The 18,253-nt window shown below is 36.0% G+C and overlaps 1 protein-coding gene across 2 annotated transcripts in view; it reads left to right on the top strand.

Moving 5' to 3' along the window:
* The window catches only part of LOC123533700 (gephyrin-like), a 473,298-nt gene that overhangs the window by 43,411 nt on the left and 411,634 nt on the right, over positions 1 to 18,253 (top strand). For both annotated transcript variants that reach the window (XM_053551160.1, XM_045315486.2), the window contains exons 16-17: positions 668 to 794; positions 6,687 to 6,818. In XM_053551160.1, the coding sequence (XP_053407135.1) occupies positions 668 to 794; positions 6,687 to 6,818 (259 nt within the window). The remainder of the gene's footprint in view (positions 1 to 667; positions 795 to 6,686; positions 6,819 to 18,253) is intronic.

The raw sequence follows: 18,253 nt of genomic DNA, 5'->3' as shown, positions 1-18,253 counted from the left end.
GGAAATACATATTGAGAATAACACTGCTATGAATATAAAGCAAAAGTAACATATGTGAGATGGTGTTGGACCTTCAGTGTATTGAATGACATCTTAATCTTTGTATTTGTAAAGGCTTTGAAAAAGCGCCTTATTTTTCTGGACATTTAATAACAATTTTAAAAACAGACGCATGCTGTTTTTCGAAACAAGCCCGTAAACGCACTTTAGTGTGTAGTGTTGTGTCTTAAAGTTAGATAATGGTTACATTGTGAATTACTAAGTACAGAACAATTACGTAATGTCTAGTATTTTCCATTACGAGCTATGTTGAAACATTTACCGTCTTGTAAAAAAGACATTATTATGTCCTTTGAAACTACGTATCTACATGTATATTTATATTCAGTTTTTATGAAGTGGTCTCTTAGATTATGCAAATTTCGTTTTTTTTTTCATTTGCTGGCATACATATTTATACTGAAATTTTGCTGATTTTATGCAATACGTCCAATTTATAGTACAGATATGACTCCCATACTAATATTTTGTATATGTTTCACACTTTCATAATGTGGACGAGGACATGTATATGCGTCAGTTACTTACGTTGAAACTTCTGCTCTTAATTATTTAATCTGAAAAGTTAGTTTCAGTGTGTAAAATTGCTTCTAAATTATTTTCTTAGACGGAAATTGATAGTGCGACTGCTGAGGCCAGAAGGAGGAATGATGCATATATACACCACCATCATCACCATCGTGATCATCAGCATGATCACGGCTCACATCAGTGTCATCACGGACATCATTCTAGTAAGTAAATTCCAATGTATTTTTCTTCGTACATTGTGTCTAGATATTCTAGTAAGCTAATACCTATGTATTTGTCCTCGATCATTGTGTCGAGATATCATTCTAGGGAATCAATACCAGCGTATTTTCTTCGTCCACTGTGTCTAGACATTCTGGTAAGCTAATACCAATGTATTTTTCTTCGAACGTTGTGTCTAGATATCATTCTAGGAAGTCTATACTAACGCATTTTTGTTCGAACGTTATGTCTTGGTATGTCTATAGGAAGTCAATACCAACGTTTGTTTTGTCGTACGTTGTGTCTAGTTATCATTCTAGGGAGTCAATACCAATGTTTTTGTCTTTGTACATTGTTTCTAGATATCACTCTAGGGAGTCAATACCAACGTATTTTCTTCGTACGTTGTGTCAGTTATCATTCTAGTGTGTCAATACTTACCTGTTTTTCTCTGTACATTGTTTTAGACATCACTCTAGGGGGTCAATAACAACTTATTTTTCTTCGTACGTTGTGTCTAGGTATCATTCTAGGGAGTCAATACCAACGTTTTTGTCTTCGTACGTTGTGTCTAGGTATCGTTCTAGGGAATCAATATCGTCGTATTTTTCTTCGTACGTTATGTCTAGGTGCCATGCCAGGAAGTCAATACCAACGTGTTTTCGTCGTATGTTGTGTTAAGGAGCGCGGTGGTCTAGTGGATAAGGTGTCGGCCGCTCAATCCAGGGGTTGTGGGTTCGAGCCCCACTTGAGTCACGACCATGACTTCTCATATAACACCAGTTATTGGTTTTCCAGGAAGCGGATTCGCGAGTGGTTTCAATAAGCTTAAAGCTTTCATCACAATCGAGCTAAAACAAATTAGTATAAACTAACTAAGACATCGTTTTAGCAAGCCATTACCAACGAAGTGTTCTTCGTACATTATGTCAGACATTATTCGAGTATGTCAATGCTAAATTATTATTCTGCGTACAATTCGTCTAGATGTGTCAGTATGGCATGTCAGTACCAATGCATTTATTTCGTATATTTTGTTTAGACATCATTTTAGTAAGTCAATACCAATATAGCTTTCTTCGCACATTGTTTCTAGATGTGTCAAGATGCCGAAACGTTTTATTTATAAATATGTCTATTTTTTTAACATACAGGAATCTGCATGATATCAATAAAGAATCAGCTTTGGAGAAAAATCATGTGACAATGAGCTAAAAGCTTACCAGCTAAAGTAATATTTTCCAATCTCCAAACATTACGAAAGATTAGTTTCAAGTGTTTTCGATAGTTGACGTACATTCAAGTTACTAGGAAGTCAATTAAGGTAGAACCGAGGTACCCATATGTGCATTGTTTCAGACATTGACAAATATCATCTATATTTTTGTTGGCGAGGGGAGCGTTCATTTTGATTTACCTTTGTACTTACGTCTTTTTGTCCGTTCGTCAATCCACCCGTTTGTCTTTCCGTCCGTCAGTCTGAATTTGTGTCATGCCTATCTCAAATGGTATTGAATGTAGAGACATCAAACATCAGAAAATAGTTATACAGCGTATGAAGCTGTACATCTGGGATTTTTGTTTGGGGTTCACTCAATATACCAAAGTAATAGCCATTGACAGTCAAAAATATGCATAAATGTCTTAAATATTAAATAATTATTTGTTTTGGGGAATTAGCTCTGCAAACTTAGACTTCATGGCATTGACTTAGATAAAAATTTGTATAAATGGTCTAGAAGTTTGTGTTGAATGTATCTCACGAAATATTTGACCTAGCGTATTGAAACATTATAATATTGTTACGCAGCATGTATGTTATGACACTGGAATTTTGTTTTGGGGTTTCATTGTTCAAGATCAGAGATATTGCCCTTGACTTAGTCAAAATATACTCAAAGATCATAAACGTTTTTATCACTTGTATCTCAAAAAGTAGTAGAACTGGAGTAATGAAACGTTAAGAGGATTTTGTTATATAGCACGAAAAGCTTGGTTTCGTTTGTGGATTTCACTCCGCAAGACCAGAGTTATGGCCATTAGATTAGTCAGAAATATGCATGAAGGGCTTACAAGTGTGTCGCTTTTATCTCAAAAAGCATTTGACAAGGCGTGATAAAACATTAAGAGGATTGTAATCTAGCATGGGAACTTTTGCACCCGAGTTATAACCCTTGACATAGTTAAAATATGCATTAACCTTTACACTGCTAATTTTTTATAATGGACTGGTCCGTCATTCAGTTGGAGCAACACCACTTATTATTCAAATGAGTGTTCACTGAAAATTTACAGAATGAATAGCGAACAGTACAGACCATGATCAGCCTGCACGGATGTGGATGTGCAGGCTGATCTTGGTCTGCACTGGTCGCAAAGGCAAAATTACTTGCCACCAGCAGGCTAAAGGTTAAGGGCCTAAAAGTTTGTGTCACATTCACCTGAAAAAGTGTTTGAACTCGAATCATGCAAATCTAGAAATATTGTTAAGCATGTGAAGTTGTGCACCTAGTTTGGATTTATCTCACTCCCACAACCCCCTTCCCCTAACAAAAATTAAATAAAAATATATTTTTTTTAAAAGCATTTACACACTCAATTTCTTTAATCTTGTGTTTCGTGATGAGGTTTTGTAACATCCATACGCCCTGCAGCGCAGACTCACATCTAGACCCAAGGTAGACTGCAATTTTACTTAGTTTTACAATGTCAAGAAATAATATTTGACCCCGCACCGACAGGAAGTGGGGGCACCAGTGGACACACATCAATTTGAAGAAGCAATGTGAAACAACTATTTCATAGAAAACACATCTACTGCTAGAAAAGGAGTATTGAATAAAGAACATAGTACTGATAAAACGCCCTGCTGGCGTGTATGATTTGAAGTTCCTCCTATTTTTATGCCCCCAGCATCTACTGATGCGGGAGGCATATAGTGTTCGTCCTGTCCGTCCGTCCGTTCGTCCGTCCATACGAGGTTAACCAAATGGGACCGTTTCGTCTAGCGTCAATACCCCTTACTAGAATGACTTGATACTAATGCAGATGTAACCTGTGAACATTCCTCATCTTCAGACACCACCTGACCTGATTTTGACCTTGACCTTGACCTCATTTTGGACTTAGGTTGCTTTATATAGGCCATCTCTTGGTTAACCAAATGATACCGTTTCGTCTAGCATCAGTACCGCTTACAAGAATGAATTGATACTAATACAGATGTAACCTGTGACCATTCGTCATCTTCAAACATAACCTGACTTCAGTTTGACCTTGACCTTGACCTCATTTTGGACTTAGGTTGCTTTATATGGGCCATCTCTTGGTTAACCAAATGGGACCGTTTCGTCTAGCATTAATACCTCTTACAAGAATGAATTGATACTAATACAGATATAACCTGTGACCATTCCTCATCTTCAGACATCACCTGACCTCAGTTTGACCTTGACCTCGTTTTGGACTTAGGTTGCTTTATATCGACAAGGATACCACCGGGGGCATCAAGCGTTTATTGAACGCAGCTCCTTGTTTCCGTTATTGACTCTTACATTAACTCGTAATAACAATTTATCAACATTACTTCTAAAGCAATATTTTAAAATATTGAAGATTTTCCTCCTACAAGACACGTTTGCAAACCATTGCCTAATGCATAAACAGTTTATTTTGAATCTACAGAAATCATTAAGAAAAAAAAAAACACCAGTTTTTAACACCTCTGTCTTTGTTTACAATCTTTTGCTGAGATATATTTGAAGCATATTGCTTAATTGTCTTGAACACAGACGTTTATTATATCATCTTTCCCCACTTTTGTGATGTGATTTAGGGGGTCGGAGAGATGCTCATTCTTTATTAATTAGTATTTATAAATAGGATCATTTTCCCAGTAATTGAACAGCTCAGTTTTATAGTAATGATAGAAAAGTTTTTATGTCTTTATTTATCACGATAAATTGGAAAGTTCCAGAAATTTGACACTGTTTTTACCGGAATAAGGTTGTCTCAAGATTGGAAAATAATCAGTTTAAAAAAGCCTTCAGGGAAGAGTGTCTGTCGTCCTTCGTCGTCCGACGTCAACAGTTAAACTGTTAAAACTCTAGATGTCACAGATTTTGCCCAATCTTAATGAAACCTGGTTAGAATGTTACCCTTAATACAATCTCGAGGAGTTCGTTACGGGATCGTCATTAGGTCAGTTAACAGGAAAACCTTGTTAACATTATATAGGCCTTATTTTCCAAGTCATTTCAGTAATATTTTGTGTGAATGTTGTCTCTATGCAATCTAAGATTTGATACTGAGTTACTGAAGGTAAAAAACTAGGACACTATGTTAGATCATTGAAAATCTAGTTAACTTGCTATATGCTAAATGTTTTTTTTTTGTTCTTCATAAAAGTCTGTCAGAATGTATGTCTTTTCTGAAACGGAGGTCTTAAACCAGGTCACTAGATTATGCCATAGAAAAACCTCTTGATGTCATATTTTCAGCCTGATCTTCATAAATCTTTGTCAGAACGAAATCTAGATCAAATTCGTAACTAGGTAACGTGAGGTGAAAAACTAGGTTACTAGGTCAATCATTAAAAATCTTGTTAACAGTGGAGGCCATATTTCCGTTTGGTTTTCATACAAAATATCAAAATGTCAGTCTGTATGAAATCTAGATCAGGTTTTAATCTTGTTTTCGTGAGGTTTTAAACTAGGTCTCTAGGTCAGATCATAGAAAATATTAACAGTATAGAGCTCACATTTTCCTTTGATGATCATAGATCTTTGTCAGAATATTTATCTCATATGTACCGTAAATCATGTACAAAACTTGGTTAGCTGAGAACTAGGTCATATAGAAAAACCTTGTTTAAACTCCAGAGGTCACATTCTCTACTTGATGTTCATGTAATTTTGTTAGAATTTTGTCCTTCATGAAATCTAGTTCAGTTTTAAAGCTGGGTTATCTGAGAACTTCAACTAGGTCAGGAGGTAAGGTCATAGTAAAACTTTACCTAATTTTCTCCTTGAACATTATAAATCTTTGTCAGAATGTTTGCCACCAAATTTAAAAGTGGTTTACCTGAGATTAAAAACTAGATAACTGGCTAAGGTTGAATTATAGAAAAAGCCTTGTTAACAGTGTAGAGACCACATTATCTACCTTTTTCAAAATTTGTTTTCAGAATGTCTCTATGAAATCTACGTGTTTATATGAACTCTAGGTCAAATTAAGAAAAGTGATACTTGAAGCAGCAACTAGCTCACTAGGTGAAATTAGAAGAAAAAAAATAACAGTGTTAATACTTCAGAGGCCACATTTTCTTTATTTTCATAAAACTTTGTCGGAGTATTTGTTTCTGTAAAATTTACTTCAGATTTGAAACAGAATTATATAGGTCAAGAAGTTGATCAAATTATAGAAAGACATCGTTAACACGGGAAGAATGATTGTTTAAAATCTAGGATATTTTTTTGAGGTTCTGTAGGGCAAAGGTCAAGTTTACAGTGGCCATGAATTTGAAAATGGTTTTCGCCGAATAAGTAGAGACGAGCCTACAGTCCACACACTTTGTCGGATGATTGCATGTGGTCAGATGATGACCCCTTTTAAGCCCTTTTAAGTTGGGGTCTCATTCAAAGGTCAAGGTCATACTGATTTCTGGTCTGAGAATGGGACAGACCTTCATCGGTGGCAAACATGTTTATACAAACAGCTTATGTTTAATAAAGCAAAGATATTGTTACCTATCAATGTATGTGTGAACAAGTTTCATTTTCACCTCGGGATTCTCGAGTCTAGTTAGGTCATAACCATAATGGTTGGGAAGACAGCGTGATTTTCAAGTAAGACAGGTGCTTAAGTTTTAAATGTTTCCTATTCTGTATTATCAGGCCAAGTAGATGTCAGTCAGGTAGCTTACAGACCTCGGGAATCTCCGTTTCCTATGATCTCTGTTAGTGAAGCCGTTAACATAGTGATGGAGAACGCGTTACCGCTTTCGGAGGAGACCATCAACTTTACAGGTACGTTCATTTAAACCCTGGGGATATTTTTAAGAAATAACATAAAAAATTTCTAGAAATGTTAAATATAAATCAAACCCCAAGATATTTTGCATGTATATTACCACGTGTGACAGTAACGAATTTTCTGCAGATGTTTGAGTCATGGGTAATCCCATGATTATGGAAAAGAATGAATTATGATCAGATTTATATCTACACGTATATAGCTTTGTATGTATACGAAATGTCATGAGACTGCTTTGTGTCTTAATGTCAGGTTCAATCACTTGTACTTTATGACGTTTGTTTGTCAGTTTGATGCTCCAGTTTATCTTACTGGAAGTACAGTTACTGCTATTTCACTGTTTTTCACATGGGAATAGTTTTTGAGTTACATATTATCTCGTTTACTATGGATAGGTCGCAGCCCGCCCGCTTAGCTCAATAGGTAAGAGCGTTGGTCTACGGATCTCGGGGTCGCGAGTTCGATCCTCGGGCGGGGCGTATGTTCTCCGTGACTATTTGATAAACGACATTGTGTCTGATATCATTAGTCCTCCACCTCTGATTCACGTGGGGAAGTTGGCAATTACTTGCGGAGAACAGGTTTGTACTGGTACAGAATCCAGGAACACTGGTTAGGTTAACTGCCCGCCGTTACATGACTGAAATACTGTTGAAAAACGGCGTTAAACCCAAATCAAAACAAAATGGATAGGTCGCTGTGTTCTATATCACCGTAGGTGTGAAACCTTCAACTGCGTTAACTTATTAACATGCTGTTGTAATATTTCGAAATAAATTGCACAACAATGCCATGGTCTAAGTGCAATAACCTCACAACAAGAAATTGTAAATGTAAAAAAATTGAAACTTCTACAAAAGTGATACTTTATTAAAGTATTTATCATAGTTTCATAATTAATATAATAAACTGCATTTTGATATGTCATTGAGGCATGTTTGGTTTTGATTACCTGAAAAGTTACGATTATTCAATTTTACTCCTTTGGTAGGATAAGCCGTGCTGTTGATATATTACAATAGATGCATGTCCATATTCTAGAATGTCTAAGAAATGGTTTTAATTGTTTTGTCAGTTGTCACGCAAGAAACGTGAAAATTAAAGTTTGTCTACTTTCATGATTTTATTAGGTGGCCGATGGTCTAAAGGTTACGCGCTTGAATATCAATCCAGAGGTCCCAGCTTCGAATCTGGGTCCAGGCACTTACTCTTGAGTGTCTCCCACTTAACAAAAGGCCAGTACTGGTTTTTCTCAGGAAAGACTACTTCACGTGAATCAGTCCTTATTAACGGGGACGTTGAAGAACCAGACTGTCTGTTCGCAAAGAGCTAAACTAAGTTAGCCAGACGTGCCTGTGTTTCAAAGATTTCTCTCTCTCTGTGTTATGGTGGTTTTCTCTAGCTCTGTCCCTGTGGTCAGATCACACCGAGTTTGTACCGCTAGATGATGAACCGGCGCCCGACTGACTGCCATTGTAAGTACAGCGCCTTTGAGCGTGGTTGTCATGAAATAGGCGCTGTATATGTCTGGTATGATATATTATTTGTTCAGTGTTTCATACGTTTCACAAGATCATGAAAAAACAAACACTTTTGACTTATCTCAGTATCATAGTAATATTCGTCAGTTTTACAGATGTTGATAAATACTATTGTTTTTATTCATCACTATTTTAAAAATGAACTATGATCTTAGCTCTATAGCTTGCTGTTTTTCTATGAGGCCTTTTATTGGGATTTTGTTTACAAACGTCATACCATTTTTGGTAATGACAATTTTCCAATTATATTTGGTTAAGTTATATAGCGTTTTATTAAAAGAAAGTATGACCCAACTGTTTTGAGACACACCACATGTTTAGTGTTCAACCCTTTCGCAGTTGGACGCTACGCATTCCTCTTTATGTCCGATGGAACGAGCGAAGGACTGTATGATAATTAGTGCTTAAATCCCACCGGGACTGAGCTTTTCTGATATCTATCTTCTTGCATATTTCTTCGTTCCCTTGAGGGAGTTTGCCTTGATGCAGAGGCATTGAGTATATGCGTATTTGGTTCATAAGGTTTGCTTTTTATATAAATTTACAAGAGCATTTTTGTCTTTTACATAACTTGCCATCTGTTGCCATCACGCATGAAAGAGATTCATCTGGCGGGGATTACTTTTATTTACACTGTCGTGTGAGTTTGAAACATGGTGGGTGAGGATAGATTCACTATAAACCGGCTTTACCTGTTGGATATTTAGCTTTGTTTTTATTTTCGGAATGTATCTTGCTCGAGAGATAGTTACTGTTAGGCGGTAACGAGGCTATGCACAGTTACTACGTAAAAGATACTCGAAAGCCGGATATTCCAATCTGCACCAACAACCAGCGATAAATCTTTTATTTGCATGCCATATTCAACAAACAACAGAAAAAATTAATGACTTTCGTACAGCATTTTTTTTCTTATAGTAGTGTATTGAACCAACCGCGGGTAACTTAATGTCTATATAGAGGAAATGCGTCGTAACGTTAGAAAAACATTATAAAGATTAATATTTATCCAGTTTTAAGAAAAATGATAACAACATCCCAGTCAGGTAATCAAGAAATGTCATTTCCAGGATGGGCATCTGTTAAACTATGAATCGCAAGGCCAAACCAAAACGAGAGCCAAAATTTCCAAAAGATCTTCACGCCAGTAAAACGAATTATGTGACCAGGTTAAACTCGAGCGCTGCATTTTACGAATGTAGATTAATCCAGTATTTACTGAAAAGACACCCAGAGACAGTTGGAGATGAAGAAGGAAATTAAAATTATTTGAACTGACGTAGAACTATTTATTTTAAAACTAGATAACATATAGGAGGAAAATTATTAACAAGACCTAACACATATTATGGTAATATCGCGTAGGATGCAATTTACGATCGACTCAGTAATTTAGCGTGCTTAAAAAATCCAAGATAATCTTTGAGTCTTCTATTTTCTGAAATGTTATTGTTGTTAAACTACAATTCGTTGCACTAAATGACAAACGAATGCAGCAATACGTCAAATACTCTGGACTTTTACTACAACGCATTCGATAAACTTGGATATTCAAAACCGCTTGCAGAAAAAAGAGCTTTGCTCTGTGACAAAGTGATCGAACAATTTATGTTACGTGGTAAACTTTGGCATGAGAAGAATGATAATGTTGATTTGATCATTGCTGGCAGTCGTGGAGAAGGTTGTGGAATTTTCAGCGATGTTGACGTATTATTTGTCCATTTAAATGTTAAATGTTTTGAGGAATTTCCAGCTATTTTACCAGAGAGACCTTCACAGGCAGTATTTCAACTTGATTTTAAAGATGTTCCAAAAGGATACACAATGTTAAAATTGATAAAGATTGACGATCTCGTCGATGATTCCCAGAGAGCAAATGACCAGTATCTGACAAACATCAGGGCAGCACTTGTACAAAACAATGGATCGTATTACCTAAGAAACGATCGGTTAATAATTCATGACATAGAAGTTTTCCTTCATGTAAACGTCACAAAAGAAACTGTATTTGCGGACATAAATGGGCCTGCAAGATCATTCATAATTGATGCTAAATATATAAATTTGTCACTTGATCTCGTTCAAGCATTTCCATGTTCTTGTCTATCAGTTGGTTATAATTGGTGCAACCGACCTAGAAAGTATAACTGGCCATCTAAAGACTTGATAGAAACTGTGAAAGGACTAAATGTCCTAGTAGTTCCCGTTGGGAAGAAAGACGCAACAGACGAAATCTTACAGTGGAGAATCTCACAGACACTCGCTGAACAAGCGTTAGTACGTTCTTTTAACGATCCACAAATTAAAATATATGTCGCACTAAAAATGTTGGTAAGACACGAGCTAAAACCAGTTTGTGAGAATATTACTTCTTATATTGTTAAAAACACAATATTCTGGGTTTTCGAAAAATCAAGACCAGTTTACACGAAAGCTGACTTCCTTGATATGCTTTTGTATTCTTTGAGATATCTGAAGGTGAGCATAGAATGGAAGTACTTACCAAACTATATGATGCCCTCTAGGAATTTATTAGAAAATAAAGTATCTGTAAGGGACAGAACAGCATTAGTAGGCCGCCTTAATGACATGATTGAAGAAGGATGTGACGTTTTATTAAGATGTCCGTTAGTGAACGAAATGTTTGAAATGCCACACAATAGATTGCAAGAGAAAATAATTTACAGAGAGCTTCTCGATCAGATATTTCTGTCAACAGTCGCACTGCAACCTACAGATATAAAGCTGTACCTCAGATTTCTTTATGAATTGAAAGTTCAAAATAAAGAACATTTTATTCCAAAGTGGATTTTTGCGATTTCCCCATATATACGGAGATCTAATCCACTCGGATTTTTCAGTCGGATGATCTCGATGACAGATGAAGAAATTATTGTTCGTTTGTTTGAGGGATGGAAGCTTGGATACTATAAGGAGTGACTTGCAAAACGAACATACGTGTATTGTAAAGAAGTGAGATATTGAACATTCAGGATCAGCCTAGAGTCAATTTAGTTTTATGTTTTTATGCTACCCGAAGGGGAAGCATGTAGTCGTAGCTTCGTCCGTCCGTCCGTCTGTCCGTCCCGCATTTCTTGTCCGGGATATTTCTCAGCAACCACTGGATGGAATTTAGCGAAACTTCATAGGAAGCTTCACTATCAAGAGGAGATGCTCATATTATCTTCGTGTTCCGGTTGGATGATTTTTCACAGAGTTATTGTCCTTTGATTATTCAACAGTAGTATACTATAGTACAATTCTTGTCCGGGGTGTTTTTCAGGAACCACAGGTTGGAATTTAGCAATACTTCATATGGAACTTCACTATCAAGAGGAGATGCGCACATTTTCTTCGTCTTCCGGTTGGTTTTTCACAGAGTTATTGCCATTTGCTTATTCAACGGTAGTATACTATAGTACAATTCTTGTCCGGAGTATTTCTCAGCAACCACTGGTTGAAATTTAGCCATACTTCATAGGAAGCTTTACTATCAAGAGGAGATGCGCAAATTATCTTCATGTTCCGGTTGGATGATGTTTCACCCAGTTATTGCCATTTGATTATTCAACAATAGTATACTATAGTACAATTCTTGTCCGGAGAATTTCTCAGGAACCACTGGTTGGAATTTAGTGAAACCCAATATGAAGCTTCACTATCAAGAAGAGATGCGCATATTATCTTCATGTAATGTTTCACCCAGTTATTGCCCTTTGATTATTCAACAGTAGTATACTGTAGTACAGTTCTTGTCCGGAATATTTCTCAGCAACCATTGGTTGGAATTTAGCCATACTTCATAGGAGGCTTTACTAACAAGAGGAGATGCGCATATTATCTTCATGTTTCGGTTGGATGATTTTCACTGATTTAATGCCCTTTTATTATTCAACATTAACTATAGCGCCAACCTTATCTGAATACAATTTGCTTCAAACGATTAGTCGAACATCCTTCAAGTGAAAATTGTCTGTATTAAAAATTTTGCTACTTAGAGGATGTGGGGGCATCCGTGTCCTATGGACAAAAACGTTTTGTCAAAATGTTGCTACTTGTGCTACATGTCATCATAATATATTATTAATCGTCTTTTATATATTTAGCCACCAAAACGATAATGAATTTAGTTAGTGCAGGGTAAAAATAAGTTCAATCAAAAGAATTGAATATTATACTACAGCAAGTTTCATCAATTTTTCTAACATGACATACTTGTGGCAAGTTTGTGAGCATGGAAATGTGATCTGTCTGTTCGTTAATCCTGATTGACTTCAGTTTTAGAAAGAAGAATGAACGAAATAGATTTGTTTGAGAAAAAGTCTGGAAAATACTGAATAATACCACAAAATAGTTGGATATGTTGGAAAATGTATGGATGTACCCGTGATCAGTATATGAAAATAATATCGATATATCATTTTATTACGACTGTATGCAAAAGATAGCAGGATACAAAAAGGATGTTGGTTTACTGACTCTAGTAATTATCTATAGTATCCGTTTTAAGTTAGTAATACACTGATAATGGATTCAAAAGGTGCATGTTTATCATTGTGTATTTGCTAACCTGAATGTTGTACAGGATATGGTTCAGGAAAAAAATTGAGCCATTTACTACCTTAAGGGTGATGTTTTATAACCGAGTGTTGTTATTATTTTCCTGGTCCTTTTTGACCGCTGAACAAATTCAAGTTTACTTTGAAACAGCGTTGATTTTGCACATTTCACTGCCTCTCATGAACAGATCCAACTAAATCATAGTTGTTATTATTCTCCAAGTTGCAGATGGGATCTAAAGTTACCTACTGCACAAATATCTGAGGTTGATTGTGGATTCGCACCGTCTGGAAACTTTTCGTTTGAACAAAAAGTGATTTTGTTAAACTGCTGAACAGATGTTGGAGTATCTTATATTAGTCAACTTCAAAAGTGTTGAAATAATTGATGTATATATGTTTACGCCTACTGATAGATTTCTTGTCAATTACACGAGATATTACAAATTGGCTGAAGCCATTTCTCTTCTACATCTGTTGATAGTTGTCATTTACTTGTTGATAGCAGGTAAGTTTTGGTACAGAAGCCATGAATAGTTGTTGTGGTTGTAGATCATCGTTACGTAACTTAAATGCGACGTTAAAATCCAAATTCAAACCAACAAGCAGGCTTATCATAAATTAGGCAACAATTTATTCATTCACCTAATTCGCATCTATTTTCAGGACATATAATTATTAGATGACTAACTGCAAACGACTGTACTTGTTGTATAATAGTACTTTTGATAGAACGTATGTTATCATTGCTTTTCCCTGTAAAACTTAGATATTATGAGAATAGTGTTACGTCATCAATATAACTTAAATATAACTGAAAACGAGCTGTTCTAATTAAGAGCTAAGATATAAATCATAGCAATTAACTGATTAAGCTTGAAAAGCAAATAGATTTTTTTTTATCTTATGAGAACATGGTTTAGAAATTCTCATATTTTTACAATGCAAAGTTTATCACCTTGACTGGCTTAATTATAGACCTGCAACGCCCATTAACTTTTAACGTGAGGAAGCCATCCTTCTGGCTAACGAAGGTCAGTACCCACTCGAGCCTGAAAGCCCTGATAGGCACTTGAGGTCTTCCTCCACCAACAAAAGTTGGAAAGTTGTCAGTTGAACTATAATGGTGTTGTTGTGACTTAAACCCTATCAATATAATGTTACCTTATTATTCTTATGTATACTTGATTTTATTCATGTATGATTTTATTATTGATAGTTCGGGATCTTACATTTCAATCGTACGTTATTAAAATTCTCACGTTACTCACGTTCCCAGTTCTTGCGGTCTTTTTAAAACTACAATAAACAGGCATGCATAAAAAGTTTATCTTTCGTCCTGGGGCAAGTTTCTCAAGTGAATTAATTGAAAGTGATTAGCTTAACGGAAATTACATTGTGATGACTGATGTCGTTAACTGAAAGAAGGAAATTTCGTCTTACAAAGTACACACTGTATCCAGATTTCCTTGTCCCTGTATTTTTGCTTGATTTTGGGGTTCAGTATAATATATTATATTTTATCTGCAAAGTAATAACAATTAAAAGTCGCCTCATGATCATTTAATTATATATATGTGTGTGTGTGTGTGTCCAAAAAAGTCAGTTCAATCCATACATCGCAAATACTCAACACAACGTTTACCTCGCTAAAAGAAACATCTTTTAGACACGGCTTAGAGAATGTTTTAAAAACATCTCGTGTACAGAGATGCAAAATTGGTTCCAGGTGTCTTTTACATAATTCCCGTTCAGCTTTGTTTTCTATGCAGGACAGCGTATTTTGTCAGAATATAGTGTGATTAAGACAGTTTTGTGCCCCTTAATTATTTTTTTCGGGCGGAGTTGGGGGAGGGGGGCTAAAAGGTGCCCTTGTCCGTCCATCCGTCCGTCTGAATTTTTAAGACAGGGCGTATGTTCTTCCTTAAGATTTGGCAGAAGCCCATATGTCTGAAACCACATTTGATTCATATAAGGAATTTGTCAGTTTTAGGACTGATTAGGTTAACTAACGTTTTTACTGAACGGTGATACTGCCTTCGTTCAACGTAAATTCGATCAGACAAAAAGACAGACAAATACTTGTAATACAAATCTTACTCTTTTTTTAGCTCACCTGAGCCAAAGGTTCATGGTGAGCTTTTGTGACCGCTCAATGTCCGTCGTGCGTCGTGTGTCCGTCAACATTTTCTTAAAAAAATCTTCTTCTTGAAAACCACTGGGCAAAATTACACGAAATTTCACAGGAATGATCTTTGGGTGGCCCCCTTTCAAAATTTTTCAAAGATTGAATTGAATTCTATGCAGAACTCCATGGCAACCGAAAGGAAAAACTTCTTAAAAATCTTCTTGTCCAAAACCGCAAGGCGTAGAGCCTTGATATTTGGCATGTGACATCATCTAATGGGCCTCTATGAAGATTGTTCAAATTGTGCCCCTGGAGTGAAAAGGGGCCCTGCCCCGGGGGTCTCAAGTTTTACATAGACTTATATAGGAAAAAACTTTAAAAATCTTCTTGTCCAAAACCGCAAGGCGTAGAGCCTTGATATTTGGCATGTGACATCATCTAATGGTCCTCTATGAAGATTGTTCAAATTGTGCCCCTGGGGTGAAAAGGGGCCCCGCCCCGGGGGTCTCAAGTTTTACATAGACTTATATAGGAAAAAACTTTAAAAATCTTCTTGTCTGAAACTGCAAGGCCTAGGCTTTTGATATTTGGTATGTTGCATTGCCTTGTGGTCCTCTACCAAAATTGTTCAAATTATTACCCTGGGGTAAAAAGAGGCCCTGCCCCGGGGGGTCTCAATTTTTACATAGACTTATATAGGACATTTTTAGCTCACCTGAGCTCGATGTCCGGCGTCCGTCGTCTGTCTATCTGTCTGTCTGACAACATTTAGCTTGTGTATGCGATAGAGGCTGTATTTTTCAATTGATCTTCATGAAATTAGGTCAGAATGATTGCCTTGATGAATTCTAGGTCGAGTTTGAATATGGGTCATCTGGGGTCAAAACTAGGTCACTAGGTCATATCAAAGAAAATACTTGTTTAAACTCAAGAGACCACATTTTTGTTCCAATCTTAATGAAAATTGGCCAGAATATTTGTTTCCATGAAATCACTAGGTCAAACATGTTTACACTGTTATGGTATGTTTCTCAGGTGAGCGACCTAGGGCCATCTTGGCCCTCTTTTTTTAAAAATCTTCTTGCCTGAAACTGCAAGGCATAGGCTTTTGATATTTGGTATGTTGCCTTGCCTAGTGTTCCTGTACCAAAATTGTTCAAATTATGCCCCTGGGTGAAAAGAGGCCCTGCCCTGGGGGTCCCAAGTTTAACATAGATTTATAAAGGAAAATAAAATCTTCTTGTCTGAAAGTTCAAGGCCTAGGCCTTTGATATTTGGTATGTAGCATTGCCTAGTGGATCTCTAACAAGATTGTTCAAATCATGCCCCTGGGGTGAAAAGAGGGCCCTGGAGCTCACTTGTTATATGAGTTATATAGGAATAAATACTTCAAAAGTTATCAGATCATATTGCTTAGAATGTTTAATTATTATTACCTGATGACCCCAAGTGATTAGGGGGTCACCTGACTGTGACCTTGACCTACTGACCTACTTTCTTGTTTTTTAAGATACAGCCGTGAAATTTGGATGACATGTACAGTTTTGCACACTGATCTTAAAACTGACTTTCAGTGACCATGAATATGACCTACTGACCTACTTTCTTAATATTGTAGCATCAGTTTGCCATTTGAAACATGTTGCTCATATTACTCAGGTGAGCGATCCAGGGTCATCATGACCCTCTTGTTAATATATCACAAACAAACAAATGATTTTAGAATATTATGTTTAGCTTTTTACCTCTCTAAGTATAGGTGTTTTTTTTATTTACAAGTTTAAAACTACCTGTTGCGACGCTTTTCAAAACATGAAATATCAGGGTAAACACATGTTATCACAGAAAACATTTTAGGGAAGATAATACCAGTCTGTTATGTAGTATTTTTAGAATATAAATAATTGGTTGAATAAATGTTTGCTTTTTGATAAAAGTCCAAGATACAGCTATAAAATGTACCCTTGAAACCGAACTGCTTTTATTGAGCTTTACTTTAAAGAACTTGTACGTACTTCACAGCAATTAAGTAAATCATGTTTGAGCTTGAATAGAGGATATTTGATTATTTATTAGAGCATGATTTAGAAATCTCGTATTTTTTATATTTACCACCTATTTTAGATTAATAACAGAAACTTGGACGAACATAAGCCCTGAAATAGTTTTGTTTTGTTATATTAAGAAACGTATTGATCAGTGAACTAGTATATGTACCCTCAGGTACAAGTATATAGAATGAACTGCATTGTGTTCGTCCTTCTGTCTGTCTGTCCGTTCGTCCATTGGTCATTCTTTTCTGGATACAAAGTTGAAGTCAAAAGTTTCGTGTCCGCTCCATATCTTCTAAATTCCTGGAATCATTTGTTAACCTCATCAAGATAATATGCAGCAGATACAAGACAGATCCCTAGGACCAAAGTCTTGGTCATACTTGGAGGTCAAAGTCCAAATCTTTAAATGGATTTTCAAGTAACTACACATTATATGCACGATCATATTACCACGAAAGTCATGCATGAACCAGGTCATTAGGTACAAGGTTACTGTCACACTTGTAGGTCACAGGTCAAGATCATAACATTTACTTTCATTGTATGTAAGCGGTTTCTTGTTGTATTCAGTGATAGTTCTAGTTTCGCTTCTTGTCAGATAATTGTAAAAATGTTTTTATTCTATGAGGTAGAGGTATAAAATTAATACAGCCTGCTTAAAGTAAATGTATATATTTTGCATACGTAAAGAGATATTTAATAAATAGTGATTGGGTCATTAGTACTCTTAAGTCAAATATCTAGTTACCATCATTTGCACTATATAATATATGTTTTGAATTGGTGCCCATTTAGTTTTAACTTGTCATACACTGACATCCATTGTTTTGCCAGTTTCCACCAACCTCTTACACATTATAAGAAACAATTGCCGCAAATTTCCACTCAGAGCAACATATGATGAATTGGTCGAATTTAATATTGGTTTTCTCGATAAGTGCCGATCGGTTACCCAGAACTAGATGCCTGTTGACCAATACACCATGGAGGAATTTGTACTTGACTGTTTGTATAGAGCTTTTTATAAGGAATTTACCTTTGAAGCTTGTTAATTTTGAATAAATTAAATTTGATAAATTAGTAAAAGAACTAGTTATCATATATGTCCATAACTTACGGTCTGTTCCGCTAAAAGTGCATCAAAAC

Source organism: Mercenaria mercenaria, chromosome 1 (assembly GCF_021730395.1).
Source record: "Mercenaria mercenaria strain notata chromosome 1, MADL_Memer_1, whole genome shotgun sequence".
Taxonomy (NCBI): domain Eukaryota; kingdom Metazoa; phylum Mollusca; class Bivalvia; order Venerida; family Veneridae; genus Mercenaria; species Mercenaria mercenaria.
The sequence above is the reverse complement of the archived record's forward strand: the minus strand, read 5'-3'. Positions and strand labels throughout refer to the sequence as shown.